The sequence below is a fragment of the Lotus japonicus genome, chromosome 4, assembly GCF_012489685.1.
Source record: "Lotus japonicus ecotype B-129 chromosome 4, LjGifu_v1.2".
NCBI classification, from domain to species: domain Eukaryota; kingdom Viridiplantae; phylum Streptophyta; class Magnoliopsida; order Fabales; family Fabaceae; genus Lotus; species Lotus japonicus.
Window position 1 is genome coordinate 70,464,793 of NC_080044.1, and position 20,352 is coordinate 70,485,144.

Sequence of the window (20,352 nt, forward strand, 5' to 3'; positions counted from 1 at the left end):
CATAAAGGAGGTGTGACTCTGAAGCATGGGGAGAGGGTAAGGCCTAAGGGTTCGACTGTGTCTCATCTTTACAAATTAAAAACATGCTGCTTCACCAGAAGAGCTAACTCTATAAAGCTCCTAGATTCCCTTTTACTTTTTGTGTGATTGATACCAAAACTTACTTAAACAGGGCTAAAGAAACTTTATAACACATGATTATGTAAAGTGTCCACTAAATAGAATACTAACATAGCCATATGCAATTGTAAATTAAGTAAATAAAGAAACATCACTCACCTCGTTTACTTACATGGTCAATAAAAATAAAAAAAGGCAAAGTAACCTAGAGAAGCCACATGTTTGGACAGTCCAAGTCCACTTTAGCAAATGCAAAACACTTTTGATTGTGCAGGAAGCCTGCAGGTGCGGTGAGTGAGTGGGACCTTTTTTATTTTGGTCCAAAAGAAAGGGTAACTAGTGCACTGCCTGCTGTAAAATTCAGACTCTCTCAGGCCTGAACAACTAATCAGTATCCTCAGCAGGGAGGGGTAGAAGTAAACGTACACTTGAAGATCCTTTGCATTCAACAACTATTACATTTCACCTGACTCCCTCAGGCCTCAGTTACCCCATAATACCCCACATTTTAAAATTTAGGCTATATTCATTTACACTTTCATTGACATCTTATTTTAAGTTTTAATTTATCTCACTTTGTTTTTCCAAATATATATTCATCACATATTTTACTTTTTGCTTCTTCTTCATAACTCTCTATTCCTTTCATCTCTATTTACACTTTAAATGAATTGCATGTTTATTTTAGCGTTAGAGCCAACATAAACGTAATTTTACGTATCTCAATGCACAAACAAAAAAACTATAATTTATCACGTTGAGTTTAATGTAGATTGGAGAAGTAAGTTTTTGACAAGTTTATTTCAACAAAAATCCACGTTAAGTTTAACAAAAATTCTAACACACACGCAGTGTCAACAAAATTTTATCCTTAAGGCCCCATTGGGTTTCAGAAAAAAAATATAGAAGATGAGTATAAAGGAAGATGTGAGATATTTAGTAGATTTTATAGGTTATTTGGTATGTTATAGACAGAACAAAAATAAAGAAGAGAGAATGCAACTTTTTGTGTTTAAGAACAATTTTATTCAATATAAAAGTATTTTTGATGGTCAAATAGTGATTATTGGTAATTTGGAATCATCACTAATGTGTGAAAACCATAATTTTTAAAAAAAAAACCTCAACTAATTTTCTCCAATTTGGAGAGGCCACAAAAAAATGTGGGCCCCACATGAATTGTCTCCTTGCCCTCATCCCAAAGCAATATCATATTAGAAAAGAAAAAAAAAAAGCAATATCATATTAGTTTTCTCTTTCTCTCCTAACTCTCTCTTGCATCTCTCTTCTTAATCTCTCATAAATAACAAAGCCCTTGAATGAGTTATGATAAGTGTTCCACCAACATTTATACATCTTTCAAGCACTTCATTTTTCTCACCCTATCGCATTTCTTATCTAGTAATTCTTGCATTGACATAAACCCAGCACATCGCTCATTAGCACAACTACGCATAAAATTACACATCATTGAAGTTAATGAAAAAAAATACACAATTTAAAATTTTAAAACCACTAAGTGGCAAAATAGTTTTTTTTAATGTGAAAATGCTCTTCTTTTCTCATGTTTCCCAAATTACGCATTATGGTTAGAGTTTGTGATAAAAGTACAAATTACGCACAACCACGCAAGAATTATATGTTAGGTTTTGACTTATGCAAGAATTACTTTCATAATAAAGTCTACACAAAGTGCGTAACTTGAGGAACATGGGGAAGTAGAACAATTGCAAATTATCAAAAAATATTGTTTAATGAGGTGTAATTTTATAAGTGGTTGTACTTAAAAGTGGTGTTTTAAATTTGTGCCTATACAAGAATTACTCTACGCGTGGTATTGTGAGTTTGCTTTTGCGGACATGTCATTTGTTAGACACAATGAAAATTGTATGACTGAACCAAACAATGCCTTAAACCGTTAGATGGATAGATGCATCAAAGGGTCAAAATAAATCAAGAAAATAAAGCCAATACGCGGTCGTTCTGCTCACACTCTCCAAACGAAAATTCTCTCGCATTCGCACAACTCTCGTGCTTTTTTCTGCTCTCACCATCGTACTCCGTCGCGCCGCCGTGAGCATGCCCATCAGATGGATTCTGCACTGGCAACCCCACCAAGGAACGGTGGTGAACAGCCACACCCTCAACGAAATCTCACAGTGCGTGGAGAACATCAATGGCGTCAAAGATGGAAGATGGAAATCCACCCTCACTTTCTACAGACCCAATTTGCGAGACCAGTCCATTGCTACCGATTTCCCGCGAGATTTCCTCGGGATTTCGCTTATGGAGCAGCCCACCAAATACTACTTCATCATTCGCGGCCATAAGATTGTTGTTGAAGCTGATTCTTCAATCCTCACTATCATGGAGAAACTCCAGTCTTACAAATCCAAAGTCGCCCTTAATTTCGAGGTCACTCTCCTCTCTCTTTTGTGAACATGCCCTTGTTTGTTTACCTTGTTTAGTTGTGCTCAATTGTTGTGTTGATGATGATGCAGGGAGTGCAGTATAAACTGGGTGACTTTCAGCTCAGAGTGATTAAAGTTGTTCCCAATCAAGCTGAAAATCTCAGAGGGATTTTAATGGAGGTTAGTAACCACTAACCATCTCTTAGTTAATTTGATCTTGTTTTGATTATATTACATTGCTAGTGTTGTTCCTACCTTCAATGATTTCAGGGTTTATGGCTTTTGTGTAAACAGCTACTTACAATTGTTATTGTCTAGCTAGTTTTTAAGTATCACCTGGGCAGTGAAATAGCTTACTATTTAATACCCCAATGACTAGATTTGGCACCCCACTTTAAAGTGGCGAAAATACTAATTTAACGTTGCTCGTAATATTTTCGGATTCCCGAATTAATTCGGAATTTTAATTCCCGAATTCTACATTCCATTGCATGAGATTTGATGGACCTGATGAATTTTGAATATCTGACTTCATTCCCACCCTCATTCTTCAAAGATTGGGGGTTTACCATGAGACCCAAAAACCATAAACTCGTCAGCCATGGATCTTCATTATTAGAAGTATGAAAGAGACACAAATGGGAGCCAAAGCTAGCGGTGGACAGTTAGAGACACAAACGTGTAATTCGGGAATTACAATTCCGAATTAATTCGGGAATTGAGTTCCCCAAGCTTCACACCCCAGGATGTTAACGTGCGGGAACTCAATTTCCGAAATATTTCGGAAACTCAGTTTCCGAAAGTATTACGGCAGGGTTAAATTATTTGGTTCATCTAATGTGAGATGTGCAATTTATGGAATTATAAGTATTGATTGGAAAATCAACTGTTGACATTTTAACAACTTCAAGCTTTGTTATATACTTATATATATTCATGTATTGAATCACAATCTAGCAGTGATTTTTGAACTTATGGTTATCCTTACACATGTTTTTCTCTGAGTGCACTCCTTCCTGTTTAGGGTGTATAACTATAATCCTTAGTTATGATAAGCCAGATTTACCTTGTACTAGAGTTTGTGATTCGACATTTGACTTGTATGTAATTAGAGGGATTTTTTTCTTTGGTTTCCTTTTGAGAACAAGCCTTTTTACTCCTATATGTAATCAAATAATCGTCTTTTTTGAATAATAAACCTTTGGGCTGTAAATAATCATGCCTCTTGAATTCTTTACTTTTCAAGTTAAATTCGATGTTTTATTCATTGGTTATTTGGTTTCCTCACTCAGTTGCAGAGTCGCAACCTTCACAGTTCACATGTCACTAGCAAATTAGCGTAATCTGGTGTTGATAATTATTCCTTCAATATATTTGTGGCTAAGATTTATCACTTTTGATTGGAATGGAGTTCACTTCTGGAACTCAAATGGAGTGGTCCATCTTGACAAATTTTTTAAACTTCTGGGGGTTGGGGTTCACAATATGCACCTTTTATGGTGTGAGTAGTGCATTGTAAGGTTTGCTGCTATAGTAAGTAACTTATATGGTGCAAATGAAGAAATTAGGTAATAGTTTCTCTACATGATGCAATTAATTAAAAATGTATTAATAGCTGTAACTTGCACTTTAGACTGAGAGTGGGATTAAGAAGTTTGTAATATTATGAAGATACAAATATGTACACTAAACTTTTCTTGTAGAAGATTTTCAAGTCTTTTAGGTAATGGCTTCTTTGGTTAAAGATGAGAAGACCTTATATTTGATCTGCTTAGTTTTGTCTTAAAGTTCTCTCCCCTTAGAGGTTCAGCCATTGTTTTTTATTTGGATCAATAAAGAGAAGAAACACAGCCATAAATTTTTACCACAGATCCTGTATTCTGTTATATGATACATGCTTCAAATCAATGATTACAAATATAAAATTTAGTAAATGAATGTTCTTGTTTGAAGCAAAATTTAGTAATGGATCGTGTTACAATATGCATTCCATTAAACACAAAATAAATTTATAAGTGTCTCTGATAGCTGCTATATTGATGGAATGATCTTGCTTGCTTACTTTTGCTTTCATTAGCTTTTTTAGCTGAATTTAAATATGCAATGCTCAAACTACGCGGGACATCTTTATTTCTTTTGAGGTGTTGTGCTTCAGTAGGAATGTATTCAAGTTTGGTTTGTTTATTGGCAGATTGAGTACCTCCCTATTTCCTCAGTTGAAAAATCCAGGCCAATCATGGAAGAGTTCATTGAAATATGGCGAGAAGTCCTGTCTAAAAAGTCATTACCCGGCCATTTCATGCGTGCAGAACCGAATTTTAAAGAATATGGGCTCGGTGACACTTATACTCCGCAACATACAGCTGTTCAGTACGCTGCAGCTTTGGCCCAACTGATTGCATCAGTGCAGTTAAGGAACTAGGACCATTCTAGGTTTTCCGTTCCCACCTCTTGCTTGAAAAAGACTACACACTTCCCATGAGGTGAACCACCAAGGAAAATTTGAAGGGGTTGGTTGGGGGGCTGATGTTTGTAATGTTTTCTAGTTATCAAAGGCAACATCTTTTGTTACTGAACACGACGAATGTATAACATTGTGATTGGGAAAGTAAATTTTGTTGTCTCTTTATGTCTCATGGAAAATTATTTATGTTTGTATCGTACATTGATGACGATATGAGAGTCACCTTCAAGAAGTGCAATGGCTCACTTGGAGTCAGATTCTGTAGTAATTTTGAGAAATCCTGTCTATCAAGCTTGAGGCCATACAAGATACCCCACACATTTCTGCATGAATGATGGAGTAAGAAGTCTACAAGTAGAATATGGGAGATTTGGGAATCTTTTCCAGGAGATTTTAGCTCTCATGAACTGAAATTAGGAGGTTCAATTGGTGTAGATACTAGATATCTAGAGATGCTAATATGGTTGTTGACTGGTTGGCTAAGTTTGGGTCTCGAGTTCCATAGTGCTCTGTTCGTCTAGTTGTTCCTCACTTAGTAGTTGAATTTGTCGTTTAATTTTCTGAAGTAGAAAAAAAAAATGTAAATGCATCGAATATCCTTAAGAAGATTATATGGCGTATGAAAATAGGAAATATTTTTTTCATAAAACTTGATAACGAAAAATTATAATTAAAACATATTGTATTATTTAGTTATAAAATTTAGCTGAATACTCCACATTATCATAATATTTTGTGATATTTTATAAAATCGCGGTCCACACTTTAAATTGATAAAAGATACATATGAAAATTAGATTAGGGAAATGATAAATATTTTGAGATGAGATTATGTTAAGTGAGTAAGCTTTCTCAATACACATTGTTCACGAATCGAACTCAAAAGAATCTAGCTGTCTATCAATTATGAGTAGGAATAGATCAGACCGTTCGTAGGAGTTTATGACCTAACCTACATCAAACACCTAGACCAATGGACAAGTCCTACACTTTTTTAAAAGGCTTGCCTTAAAAAAGGCTACAAGCCTTGTAAGGTACTAGTAACAATTGTGCTAATAACAACTTATTTTTATGATTCAGATTGAAAATAATAATAAAGAATGCGTGATTTCAAAATTAATAAAAAAAAAAATGTGTGATACTAGGTTTTAGCCGTGAGTGAGATAGATACTGCCGCCTATTAGTTCCTCCTAAAACACCGTACCCTGTTCTCAAACAAACCAACTCTCAGCTTTTTTCATTTTACGGCAAACCTTCAAACCTTCTCTCAGATTACCAATACCAGGTACTCTCATTGCTTCTTTCAACTTTCACTTTGTCTCTTTCTCTTTGCCATTCTTATTATCAAACCGATTCAACTTCAACTCTCTTTTATGCTAATACATATAACAGCACAGTTTACACTGCTATATCTCTAATGCTCGAATCGCCTGCACTTTCATGATCATCCATGTTTTTTTTTCTGTGTTTGTTTCTTAGATTGAAATCACTCTAATGGATTTAGGATCATCCAAAGATGCTCCTGGCGGTGGTGGAAGAAGGAAGGTTTGTTTTCTGAATATTGCTAATACTTTGTATTTTGTCATAATATCAATTTACTCCCCTGTTTTTGTCTGGCCAATGATGAATGACCTGCATTACACTGCAGGTGAAGTTTGCACCAAGAGCACCGCCCCGTCGAGTGAAGAAAGAAGAAGTTAAATCGTATGAATCATTTGGTTTGATTCATACTACGTGTAATGTAATAGCTTTACTGCTGTTATATCTCATTATTAATGTTGTTCCATTTTTTTTGTTTCTGCAGTGAAGTTGTTGAGGATACTGATGCAAATGTGGCTAAGGATCTCCTCCGGCGTCTTAATGTATGTGTGATTTGTTTTTGATTCATACATGTTTTATTCACTTGTTCTCTAACTCAATTTTCCATTGTTAGGAATTTTCTTTATCATTCTGTCTGAATTTTTCTTTCATTTACAGGAGGGTAAATTAAGGCACAAAGTTGAGAAAAAAGGTATATTAGCATGTTACTACTCCTTTTAGTATTGAATTTCTGTTATCCAATTTTATGCGACTTTTTGCTTCCATCGTCTCAAGCCGTATTTCTTGATAATTTATCTGGGAAAATTTATAACTTATATGGGAAGGGTCTACTTTTCTGATAAATCCTCAGAAAGCGAAGGTGCATAGAAATATTTCAGTCATTGACATAGTAAACTGGATTTGCTGAGGAATTTATATCTTTGTATCTGATGGTGTTTGTTGAATAGAAAAGGGGAAATTAGGGAATATTTACTAAGATTATATTTCAGGCATTGCAGAACTAATGGAGAATCAAAGTAAATCTCATCTTAGGGAAATAGTTTCTGCTTTTTTATTTTATGATAACATGGCATGCTTCATCTGAGAGCATGTTTAGATGTTCATCTTCATCATTGATTCTAGCAGCAAGATTAATTGTTTAATGAAGCTAAAAATACTAGCTACTGTGGTGACTTAATCAATTATGGATCTCACAATTTGATTTTGTAACATTACCCTATAGAACTAACTTTTATTATAAATGCATCAAAGTATTACCAATCAATTCTGATAATCGTGATCCAAACACACATGGGGATTAACATTTACTCACTTGAACATTTGTGCCATTCCTATGAAAGTAAATGCATGTTAATCAATTAAAGGCAAAGTTGAAGTTGTGCAATTAGCATACTTGCCATCTGGTCTATGTTGAGATCTCATACTGATGCCTGACATGATTCCCTTTTCACTAAAGCAGGAGTAGCATCATTCTTTCTGCTTTCTAACCTTGCATTGTTCATTTTTTGGTTTCAGTGTCAGGTTCACAAATTGCTTTTGGTGATGGAGGAGTAGCATCTTCTATCAAATCCTATGGATTTCCCAGGGGTGGGAGCAGTGCCAGCGACGGCCAAAATTCAGAATTCAATGGTATGTTTCATCACAGCATTTTTTTAAACAGACTGCAACAAGTTGTTTTGCTCTTTGCTGCATGATCCATCCTTCTATTAACAGTACTTGGGTGATTCTTTAACCACAGGTAAGCTGCAGAAAGAGTACAAAGAACCATGGGTAAGTATACTGAGTGAAATAAATATGCTTTTTCATTGATTTACTGTCTTTGTTTGTTTCATGTATGAGTTATTGGAATTGTAAGTTTTCATTCGTGTCTCATCTTGAAGTATTGGTGTTGTGATATTGCTGCAGGACTATTACAGTGAATATCCAACAACTCTTCCTTTGAGGAGACCATATTCAGGAAACCCAGGTATATTCCAGGATCCATCTTTTGATAAAAAGAGAATGGAAATTAGTAACCGTTGATGAAATTCTAATAACTCCGGAATCGAGTCATGTCCATTAATCAATTTGAGCAACAATACTGGTTCTGCCCATTCACAGAATTATGAGGTCTTGCTTACATTCATATAGTGTTATGAAACAACTATCCAAAATGTGTAAGCTATTGGGTAAATGCACACGAATGTTTTTATATTATATTCCAAACCACTTGGTCATACGGTCTGATACCATGTCATGAGCCAACTATTCCAAAAGTTTACACTCTTTGGTAAATGATTTTATATTATATTTCTAACATATAGCATCAACATAATGTTCTGATAGAATAATTTTATAAGATGTCAAGTGGCTTTAACTTCACATAACCTTCTCCTTTCACTGGACTTTAGTTGTTGCTTGAAAACAGCATTCTTTCTATTATGCAATATCAAGTGGTTTTAACTTCACATGATGTTCTGATAGAATATCTTGATGAGGAAGAATTTGGGGAGGCTGCAGAATCCAGAACTTATGATGAAGATTCAGCAAATTCAGCAGTGGAGCTAGGCCTTTTGGTGAGTAAACTGAAATTTAAGAAATCAAATTTATTAACTGCAACTTGCTTCAACTATTATAATAGTTACTTTGAGCAAATTGTTGGTAGGAGGAAAACCCAGAGACAAGTATGTTCTTGATGCGTTTACCAACTTTGCCTATCCCTAAACAATCTGCTACTGCTGGAGGGAAAGGTGATAATGGAAACAACACTAAACGTCCTGAAGGTTCAAAAGATGAGAAGAAGAAGCCTGAAAATAAGTTGAAGAACTTACCAGCTGGCTACATGGGCAAAATGGTTGTCTACAAGAGTGGTGCAGTCAAGCTGAAGCTTGGTGATACCCTTTATGATGTAAGTACTGCAAACATAAGATAAACTTCAGGAGTATTATTTAGTGCAAGTTTCGCTTTCCGTTTAAAAGTGGATTAACATTGAATTCAATGGAAATTCGAACGTTTAAAGTGAAAGTTGTATGTGAAAAGCATGTTAGATGCATAGTAACATCACCAATTTTAGTGGATCACTTTTTGAAAATCTTATCCACCCACCCATTTGAATGAGTTAATAATGCATAGGTTGATTATGTTAATGTTGGTTTCTTTCTTAGCTAAATTTTTGTGTTGTGTTTTTTAATTTGGTTGCAGGTTTCCTCTGGTATGAACTGTTCATTTGCTCAAGATTTGGTAACAATCAACACTGCTAAAAAGGATTGTTGCGCAGTTGGGGAGATTAGCAAGTGTGCTACTATAACTCCGAACGTGGATTCTCTTCTCGACAGTCTTGCTGGTTTATGATAAATTGAACTTGTTTTACTTTGAAGTATAGTTTGATTCATTTTTATAACATTATTAAAATTATTTGTCTTACTAGTGTTGAGAAGAAAAATATAAGTATTCAGTTTTGGAATATATTAATTTTCTATAAAGAAATTTTTTAAGGTAAGGTTGAAGTAAATATATTAGTTTTCCTTCATATTACCTATATTACCTTAGATTAATTTCTCAGGTCAAGTAGCCAGTATAACTTTAGAACTGTAAGTAGCTTCATGGTTGAGAAAACCAGAGGAAACCTGCAACCATATTAAAGCTACACGTCTTACTAGCATATTATGAGTATGACTAGTTTCATATTCTTGAATTATTCCCAAAATATCCAAACATGACTATTAAAGGGGAAACGTGCCTATTAAAAGCACACCTTGTGGTTCTTACAAAATTGTTTTTTGTCAAAGAATCACAGGAGTAGTGCACACAAAAAACCACTAGATTGGATAATATACGTGTTTGCTTTAATCTTCTCAAAATTACCAACACTACCAATTTAAAGCAACAGATTTATGGCCCTAAAACTTAACAGCCTTATCAACCCTATACAACAAGACCCTCAAACTCAAATAGCTCATTTGAAATAGCTGAAGGCATCTCCTGTGTAGCTTTTCAGCAATGAAGTGATTTTTCCTTGGCCAAGTGCTCTCACCCTTTGCTACAAAATTCAAAACAAGGGACACACAACTATTAGCACATTTGAATTAGTTTCTATATCCACACAATCAATTTTGGTATCTAAAAGCTATTTCTATGAGCTCTGCACAAAATTGATTCAAATTATTTAATTGTGCTAGTACGGGGCGCCGAGTGGCTATTTGCCTTCCAAACTCATCCTCATCCCACCTAGTTGGGTGCAAGTTTGGATTCGGTTTTTTCATAAAATTGATCAAAACAAGTTTTCCCATCGAAGTCTTGTTCCCACGGGTTATTTTCGAGAATTTCTTCACTGAAAATTGAAAAAAAAAATTCCCCTCGGCAACACACCAGTCACTAGATTTGTTTGAGTGAAAGGTAGGGAAGGGAGGGTTAGATCCTTCATTTGTTTGTTTAAGCTGAAAATGATGGAGGGAGGAAGAGTTGTTTGTCAAGTACTCACATTCGAGGCTCCATCTTTCATTTTTTATCCTCTTTGAGGCAATTTTGTTCGATTCATGTGTAGTAAAAACTAAAGGTCTCCTTAAAAGTGTGTCACTATCATCGTCAAGGATTCAAACAACCACTTTTAACCGTTGCAACCGGCACATATTGGGTTCATCCTTCATTTCTATCAAGTGCGCTCAAAAAGTTGCATTCCCGTTAATTAACTTCTACAAGTGCACCAAGTATTTTGTGCAACAATATACTTAGGGGATGATAGATTGACATATGTAGAATTCCCTACTAGCAACATTTAAGTTAACATGATATAATTATTGATCCAATGAATCCAAAGTAGAATGCTGAACATGTACTATATATATGTTGTGGTGGGAAAAAAACAAATTTTTGAGGTAATAACTGGAGGGCAGGTCAATGGCCAAGCTTAAGGTATCCATCAGATTTCTTTATATGGAGCATTCATCATGTATTCCAATACATCCCCCACACTAACTTAGTTAAGCTGTTTCCTTTAAATGTTGCATGATATGCAAGAAAGTGACCACTCATGTCCTATGCTGGATCGCCAACTTGCATTTAAAAATAGAGGGCCACTGGTGTGTTTGTAGTTGTACTTGGCACATATTGCTATTACACTGTACTTATTAAATGTTCATCACCTTCACTTGAGTTACACTCAGATGACAAGTTTACCAAAAATGTTTTCTCATTTAGAGAAGATCCCAAAACTCAAGGAGGCCTAAAAGGCCTGGAGGACCCTACAGACTACAGTCTACAGGGGTGGGTCACGTGAAAATTTTCTGGGATTTGAAGTAACAATTTTCTTTAGACGTGACAGTTTTAACAATTTCTCTCAAATGGAGTAAATGATTCTTTCTAGTTATGCATATATCAGATATAAAGTAGTAGTAGAGTGTTTTTAGTGCAAAAATGTTCAATGATATGCTGATATTGGTTTTGGTAACCCAATAGACCTTGATTTCATCTCAGTAGTTAAAAGTGTTTCTTTAACCCTTGAGTCAGTAGTTTGATTTATAGGAAAAACATTGTTCATTGAGTCATGTTCCGGTATGGAACCACAGAACGGGCTAATCAAACTAGAGAGCGAATACAAAGTAAACAAACAAGTAAAATGCGTGAAATGATAGGTCCCCCACCGCTTGGGCGGTGCCTGTTATTTATAGCTTGGGTTTTAGTCCGGTTGGACCATGGGTTACCCGGCCCATTTGGTACATAAGTTTGGTCAGCCCAATTGTCAGATAGATTGATTCGCCCATATCAGACCACAAGCCCTCAAGACACTAAGACTTGGTATAAGGCGAATGTGTCTTTAATAAGCCTCAACTATTAATCACATACAATGCCAACAAAGGGCGTGTAAATTCTAATACTTGTAAATTTTGACAAAACAGATAATGATAATCATCTTTGCGTGTTGAATCGAACTTGTCAGATCCCCTCAGCTGTCACTTCATATGCCCTCACTGTGGCAAATTTCAAAGTCATTATTGCTTTACCTGCCATAAGTACATCAAGTGGATATCCTGCATATTTTTGGGAACTTGGTGCTACAATATTATCGTGCATTTTAAAATTCCACTAACATAATCATCAAGACAGAAGTAAATGTAATAAAGGTGCTATTAAATTTATAAACGAAAAGTCATACCCTTTCCTGAAACACAATTAATTTTGAAGCGTCACATCCCCCAGACTGAAATACCCCCTCAATCTATCCTTTCAACAAATCACATCCCTTCAAATTCAAATTTCTCAGACCAACGTGTCATTTTGATCCAATCGTCAGAACTCGTGCCTCGGGCCCACGTATGAAGGCACGCGTCCGTTCACTCACCATTTAACTCACCTTTTCATCTTCACTCCTCTTTCTATATAAAGTCCAACATTCCTACCCTTCTTCTACACTTTCATTTTCCCATATCCATACTCTCTCTTTTTACCATAGCTAACAAAGATTCAAGCTTTTAGTCCTTTCTCACCGAGTTCACACAACACCCACCATTTTCCACCCACATTCAGTGACAACATCTCCAGAAACCATTCAAGTCTTCATCTTTCCAAGGTAAATCTCCCTTCCCTTTTTCCTTCTGTATATTTAACATGTCTAATCTCGTACTACACTTTGTATGAACATTTTGCATTTTCAAACCCAGAAACTTAAACTTTTCTCAACCCAAAAACTTGTTATGAATCTTTTGCATGTTCGAACCTACAACTTAAACCCAACTTCTACCTTCATCTTACCTTACTAAAATTTTACTTTCAGGATTCCTTCTGAAAAAATGACTGCCAAACGAACTCGTAGGGAAACTTCTGCGCTTAATGTTCAAACCACTGCAGACTCTTTATGGGTTGCTAGTAAAATCAAAAAACAGTTTTCTAAAATCAATACCCCAAAAGCTGTCGTAGATTTAATTACCAAATATAACTTTAGGAAAGATGGCCTAGATGCTCACCTAGACATAATTCCTTGTTCCCCTAACGAACCATGTTGTTTTGGACAACCAGACAACCAAGGGCGAAACTTCACTTACCTCTTTGAAAGCCTATTTTCCGATTTGAAGTACAACGTCCCGTTTTCTGACTTTACTTGTTCTGTTCTAACCCTTCTAAACGTAGCTCCTACCCAACTTCATGGTAATGCATGGGCTTACCTGAAAGCTTTTGAAATTCTCTGCCTGACCTTAGACATCGAACCCACTAGCAACAATTTTTTTTACTTCTTTGAAACATGTGGGCGAAATGTTAGAGGCGAATATGTTTCGCTCGCTACTGCTAGGGGTTTGGGGCTATTTACCCTCTTCAAAAGTCATTACAAACATTTCAAAGGAAAATTTTTCAAACTTCGCGAATCCGATCGCTGTAAGGATATATTTTATTTTGACGACGGAAGCCCTCGATTTCCCTTTTATTGGACGAACCAATATGAAGTAGTCGTCAAAATTCCTGATGATGCCTTGACTCCTGAAGAACTAGTTGATTGCCAATTCCTGTCAAACCTAGGATTAAACCTTAAAGATTTTATGACCGCCCTTTCTAAAAATCAAGTGGGTGTGTACATTGGTAAGGCATCCTAATTTACATTTTCCTTTCATATTTCACACTATGCTTCTTGATGTTCTAACATTCTTACTTGTTGCAGGCAAAATGGCTCGCCTGTCAGAGGAAGACATCCTTCGTTTTCGCCGCGAGCAACAAGCTGCTCGTGAAAAGAGGAATCCTTCCAAATCGCTTGCTGACCAGGACACTAGCCATTCCGGCACGGAAACGGGTCGCCCCACTAAGAAGAAGAAAAAGAACGAAGATCCGGCTTCTTCCAAAAGCAAAATCATCAACCAAACTTCTCTGGAACAATTCATGAGCAAAGGCGGTGCTCTTGAGACAAACAAAGGTTGTTCGTCAAGCGGCCCACCCCCTTGCTGGAAAAACTTATTGAAGGAATTTGAAGAATTATCCTCCACTGAAGTGACTTCACTGTGGGACTCTAAGATTGACTTCAACTCTTTGGTGGAAACAAATTTAGTTTTTGAAGCGGACCGAGAAAAGATGAGAAAGATTGGCCTGAAGGAAGCTTGTCAGGCCATGATGACTAAAGGCTTAGAGATTGCTGCTATCTCTAAAATGATTGACTTAGAATCTGCTGGGTTTGATGGTCTTGCCAGCACCAAACTTGTTGAAGAAAAGGAGAAAGAAATTGAAAAAATGAAGGCTACAATGAAGTTGTTGGACAAATCCAACAAGGCGAATGAGAAAAAAGCTGTTGATTTGGCATCGGAAGTTGCCAATTTGAAGAAGACTGCTGAAGAAAACAATGCTTCCGTTCAAGCATTAAATGGGGAGAATGAAAAAATAAAGGCTGATCTCACTCAACTGACTACTGTGCACAACCAAACTCTGAACGAGAATTCTAAGAGGAAAACAGAGATTGCTGAATTAAAATGCTCTGTTCTGGATCAATTCGAGGCTGGTTTCGCCAAAGCACTGAATCAAATCTCCTTCCTCAATCCTGACCTGGCGATCAACTTTGAGGGTTCAAACCCCTATGCTCGTATCGTGGATGGTAAACTGGTTAGCCCGGATAACGCGGATGAAGAAGGAGAAGAAGAAGAAGAAAAAGAAGGAGAGAAGAATGAAGAAGAAAATGTCAACACCAAAGAAGGAGAAGGAGAAAACCACTAGCTGCAAGCCTTGTGCCTTTTCCTTCTAGCAAATTATGTAAAAGACCTCCGGTCTTTTTAGCTTTCCCGTTCCTTTATTCCCTTTGCTTTCATGTAACCAACCTTTCCCTTAATGCTATGAATTTCCTTTCAGTATTACATGAATGCCTTAAATTCTTTGCCCTCCAACATTTTCACATAGTCTAATTGTTTCGCCTAAAACTTTCATGTCTTCCACAATAATATTATTTCCTCATTCACACGAAGAATCGCAAGAATAACTAATTCTATGACTAGGCATTATTTTAAACAGTCACCAAAGCTATCATATAACTTCAATATTTTCAAAACATAACTTAATGGAAATTTCATTCACTAACCTTTTCATCAGAATTGATCCGCCTTCATCATTATTCAAGCACATCGCTTTCTTATTTTACTGTATATAGTAAAATACTCTTGAGTGAATCTCAAAAATTTTGTAAGGTTTAAACTTAATCAACTACTTTGGAATCATAAGGCTTTCGTGTATATAACTTAGTCAAATTTTTCATTTTTGACGTAGTTACTCATGGAAATCAAAGTCACGATATTTGATTTCATTAATATGCTCGCGTGGAGACTTGTGCTTAGTTTGGACAAGCTTAAATCCAATTTAAGGCTGAGCTTTTGAATTCGTGGCCAAATGCTCTTGTTTTAAGAGACTTACTCTTTTCTCAATTGTCTGACGTCGCCCAATTGATAGACCTTAGTTGATAAGTTTCCGCTATGGGAAAAAAATAAAATGTTACGCCCTTGAACATTTTTAAAAGGTTATGCCTCGTTAAAAACTCTCCCGCCTGGGGTAGAGAAAAGAGTGCATACCTGTTTATTCATTAATATGTGATGCCTCGTTAAAAACTCTCCTTTTCAAGTAGAGAAAAGAGCACATCAAACTTAGTCTTACACAACAAACATATCCTAAACAACATGGAGAACCAACATAGTCTGTCGCACACACAACTGAAACAACTAACATAGTCTTCAACGTACACAAACTGAAAAACACTGTACAAACATAAAGCGAGCTGGACAAACGTCTTGCACTTTAACTGTAATAGTAACGAAGATGTTGTGCGTTCCAAGCCCTTGGTACCCTTCGCCCAGACAATTCTTCCAAATGATACGCCCCTTGTCCCAACTCTCTTCGAATTCTGTAAGGTCCTTCCCAATTTGGTGACAACTTTGAATCATCTGGTCCTCTTGTCTTTCTTCTCAGCACCAAATCTCCTACCTCCATCTGCCTTGGAACCACCCTTGTATTGTATCGCCTTTTTGACCTTTGCTTTACCACTGCCTGTCTCAAACGAACCTCTGCCTGAATCTCATCAGCCAAATTCAAATCAACAAGTCTATTCATATCGTTCTGTTCTTCATTATACGTTGCCACCCTGAACGTTACCTCCTGAACTTCCACTGGAATCATAGCATCAACCCCATAAGTTAACTTGAAAGGTGTTTCGCCAGTTGTAGACTGTGGAGTTGTATTGTACGCCCAAATGACGGTAATCAATTCATCTACCCATAACCTTTTTGCTTCGCCCAAACGCTTTTTAACTCCATTCAATATCACTTTATTTGCGGACTCTACCTGTCCATTTGATTGTGGATGTTCCACCGAGGCGAAACGCATCTCAATACCCATTTCTGCACAAAAATCTTTCACACTTCTGCTAGTAAACTGTGTCCCATTGTCTGAAATGATTGTAGCCGGCACACCAAACCTGCAAATTATCTTCCTCCAATAAATTTTTTTAACTTTTTCTGCTGTTATCTTCGCCATCGATTCCGCCTCAATCCATTTAGTAAAATAATCCACTGCCACTAAGACAAATTTAACTTGTGAACCTGTTTGAGTGAAAGGCCCCAAGATATCCACATCCCACATTGCAAATGGCCATGATAAACTCATTGAACTCAACGTCTTCGACGGTGCTCTATGCAAATCTGCATACATCTGACACTTTTCACACTTCTTTGCATATTCCATACAATCTGACCTCATTGTTGGCCAGTAAAACCCTGCTCTTAAGACTTTTGCTGCTAAAGATCTTCCACCTACGTGGCTTGCACACACTCCCTCATGCACTTCAAACATGATTCTGTCAGCCTCTTCTTTGGAAACACACCTCAACAGTGGAACTCCGACTCCCCTTCTATACAATTGATCGCCCAAAAGGGTGTAATGACTTGCTTCTCGAATCTGATCCTTAGTAAATAAAAGCAAATCAGCCCCCTCTGCCTCTAAGCACAACTTGATTCGACCCATCCAATCTTGATCTATCACCATTGGAATTGCCATAACTTCTTCATTTTCAATGCTGGGACTGTTTAAGACTTCCTGAATCACTGACTTGTTGTTTCCTGGTTTCTTGGTACTTGCTAACTTTGACAAGATATCAGCCCTCGTGTTCTCTTCCATTGGAACATGGTTGATCTGCACTTTCAGCACCTGCTTCATCAAATTCTGAGCTTTCACCAAGTATTTGGCTAACTGTGCATCCTTCGCCTGATACTCTCCTTGGATTTGTCTGGACACTATTTGTGAACCTGTCTTGATCTCGATGCTTTGTACGCCCATTTCGATTGCTAACCTCAACCCTGCAATTATAGCCTCATACTCTGCTTGATTATTACTGGCTTTAAAATCGAACTTTAAGGACTGTTCAATTGTTACGCCACCTGGTCCCTCTAAAATCACTCCAGCTCCACTACCCTTAATATTGGACGAACCATCAACTGACAAACTCCATTCACCTGACTCTTCACCTTTCTCGTCTGGAGACATTTCATTAACAAAATCAATCAAAGTTTGTGTTTTAACCTGTCCTTTCTTCTCAAATGAGATTCCAAACTCAGACAATTCGACAGCCCATGAAACCATCCTTCCTGCTAAATCAGGCTTTTGTAACACTTGGCGAAGTGGTAAGTCAGTTTTAACTACCACTGGAAAGCCTTGAAAATAAGGTCTTAACTTCCTGACGGATATAATCAGGGCCAAAGCAGCCTTTTCTATTTTTTGATATCTCAATTCTGCCCCTTGGAGTGCATGACTCACAAAATATATGATTCTCAAATCATCCTTAAGTTCTTGCAATAAAACTGAACTAACAGCGCTATCAGATATTGAAATAAATATTGACAGCGAAATACCTGGCACTGGCTTTGATAAAATTGGTGGTTTTGATAAGTGCTCCTTCAAACTTTGAAACGCCGCTTCACACTCCTCTGTCCATTGGAACGCCTTGTTTTTCCTCAAACACTGGAAGAATGGAGCTGATTTATTTCCATAACATGGCAAGAATCTCGCCAGAGCTGTAATTCTTCCCGTCAACTTTTGCACATCTTTCACTGAGGTGGGACTCTGCATTTCAATAATGGCCTTGCATTTATCAGGATTCGCTTCAATTCCCCTTCTTGTAACCATAAAACCCAGAAACTTTCCACTTTGAATCCAAAATGAGCACTTCTCTGGATTAAGTCTCATATTATGCTTTCTGAGCTCCCCAAAAGCCTCTCTCAAATCTGAACAATGCGTTAACATCTCGTCTGATTTCACCACCATGTCATCAACATAAATTTCCATGTTTCGCCCCACTTGTTTATCAAAAACTTTGTCCATCAACCTTTGATAAGTTGCTCCTGCATTTTTTAGTCCAAATGGCATGGTTTGATAGCAGTAGTTCGCCTGATGCGTCATGAAAACTGTTTTCTCCTCATCCGGTCCATACATTCTGATTTGATGGTATCCAGAATATGCATCCATCAGGCTGAGCATTCCAAATCCAGACGCCCTATCCACAAGTTTATCAATATTTGGCAAAGGATAAGAGTCCTTCGGGCAATGTTTATTCAAATCCGTATAGTCAGTACACATTCTCTACTTTCCATTAGCCTTTTTCATCATAACGACATTCGCCAACCACGTTGGATATTTTACTTCTATGATAAATCCAGCTTCCAACAGCTTGTTAGTTTCTACCTTTACAGCTTCTGCCTTCTCTTCGCCCATCTTTCTTTTAAGCTGAACAATTGGCTTTGCTCCTGGATTTAAGGCTAACTTGTGACAAATAAATTCCGGATCAATTCCAGGAAGATCTTTCGCACTCCATGCAAATAAATCCATGTTTTCAGCCAAAAGTTTAATCAACCTGTCTTGCTGACTTGCTGTTAAACTCGTGCCAACTTTCAAATTCCTTTCACCAATTGCCACTACTAGGGATGGCAATGGGTCTCGAACCCATTGGGTACCCGCTTAAAATACCCACAATGGGTAGGGTAAAAACCCGCTAGATGGGTATGGGGTTGGGTATGGGTAATTACCCGTAAAAATTAGTGGGTACGTGTGCGGGTATGGGTAGTATAGTACCCAACCCGCCCCATACCCGCACACACTTTATTAATTATTTTTATTATATATACACACTTTGAAATATATATATATATATATATATCAACAAACTAAATTAAAGTTATAAGTTTCTAAGTTACTCTTTTAAGAATGAATGGTTTTACTTATTAAATATTTGGATAGTCTTTTGTATTTTTAATTAATGCTCTTTATTTTATTATAGTAGTTATATATTATTTTCTTTTGGAGAATGAAAATTAAATATTCGTTAACTAAATTGTGGGTAATGGGCACGGGTACGGGCATATAGGTACCCAGAGGGTACGGGGACGGGTATTCAAATTGCTACCCACGCGGGTATTGGGACGGGTACAGGTATCTTTTGAAAATGTGGGTACGGGGATGGGTACTATAGTACCCTACCCAGACCCTACCCATTGCCATCCCTAGCCACTACTTTGGTTTCCTCTTCTGACGTCATCTTGCTTTCTATAAACCCATCACGAGGATCCAAACTTGTTTCGCCTTGATTCATTTCAATCTCATAAACCCGATGTCCCTCTTTCACAGCTTTCTTTCCCATATGACCATACTGCTTGAAGCTTTCAGAATAACATTTTCTGGCTACGATTTGGTCAGCCTTTAAGACTCCAACTCCTCCCTTGCTCAACGGATACTTGACTGTTAAATGTCTGGTAGAGATGATCGCCCCCAATCTATTCAATGAAGGCCTCCGAAGTACATTTTACCACTAGAAACTTAATAGCAAATGTCTCCACATTTCTTCCTTCTCCAAAAATAGTACTCAACTCCACGTAACCTCTGACAAACACTTTTTCGCCAGAAAAACCCACCAAAGATCCATCATAAGGTTGCAAATCAGATTCTGTCAGCCCTAATTTTTCAAAAGCGTCTCCATAAATTAAATCTGCTGAACTCCCTTGATCCAACAGTACCCTCTCAATTTCATATTCAGCGATCGTCAGCATCACCACAATTGGATCGTCT

General features: G+C 37.0%; 3 protein-coding genes across 3 annotated transcripts; 2 read left to right on the plus strand and 1 right to left on the minus strand.

Moving 5' to 3' along the window:
• Window positions 1-1,966: 1,966 nt before the first annotated feature.
• On the plus strand, window positions 1,967-5,160 carry LOC130713618 (mediator of RNA polymerase II transcription subunit 20a-like). Its single transcript, XM_057563396.1, has 3 exons — window positions 1,967-2,535; window positions 2,622-2,711; window positions 4,723-5,160. The coding sequence occupies exons 1-3, from the start codon at window positions 2,200-2,202 to the stop codon at window positions 4,951-4,953; spliced, it is 657 nt and encodes a 218-aa protein (XP_057419379.1). The 5' UTR covers window positions 1,967-2,199; the 3' UTR covers window positions 4,954-5,160.
• Window positions 5,161-6,131: 971 nt separating this feature from the next.
• Window positions 6,132-9,793, plus strand: LOC130713616 (uncharacterized). Its single transcript, XM_057563395.1, has 11 exons — window positions 6,132-6,280; window positions 6,475-6,540; window positions 6,644-6,699; window positions 6,800-6,857; window positions 6,973-7,006; window positions 7,831-7,944; window positions 8,054-8,085; window positions 8,221-8,281; window positions 8,779-8,870; window positions 8,960-9,202; window positions 9,496-9,793. Exons 2-11 carry the CDS (start codon window positions 6,490-6,492, stop codon window positions 9,643-9,645), a joined length of 891 nt encoding a protein of 296 aa, XP_057419378.1. The 5' UTR covers window positions 6,132-6,280; window positions 6,475-6,489; the 3' UTR covers window positions 9,646-9,793.
• Window positions 9,794-16,041: 6,248 nt separating this feature from the next.
• On the minus strand, window positions 16,042-18,870 carry LOC130713272 (uncharacterized). The gene is made up of 2 exons (XM_057563054.1): window positions 16,842-18,870; window positions 16,042-16,688 (listed from the first exon to the last, which is right to left on the minus strand). The coding sequence occupies exons 1-2, from the start codon at window positions 18,868-18,870 to the stop codon at window positions 16,042-16,044; spliced, it is 2,676 nt and encodes an 891-aa protein (XP_057419037.1).
• Window positions 18,871-20,352: the final 1,482 nt, after the last annotated feature.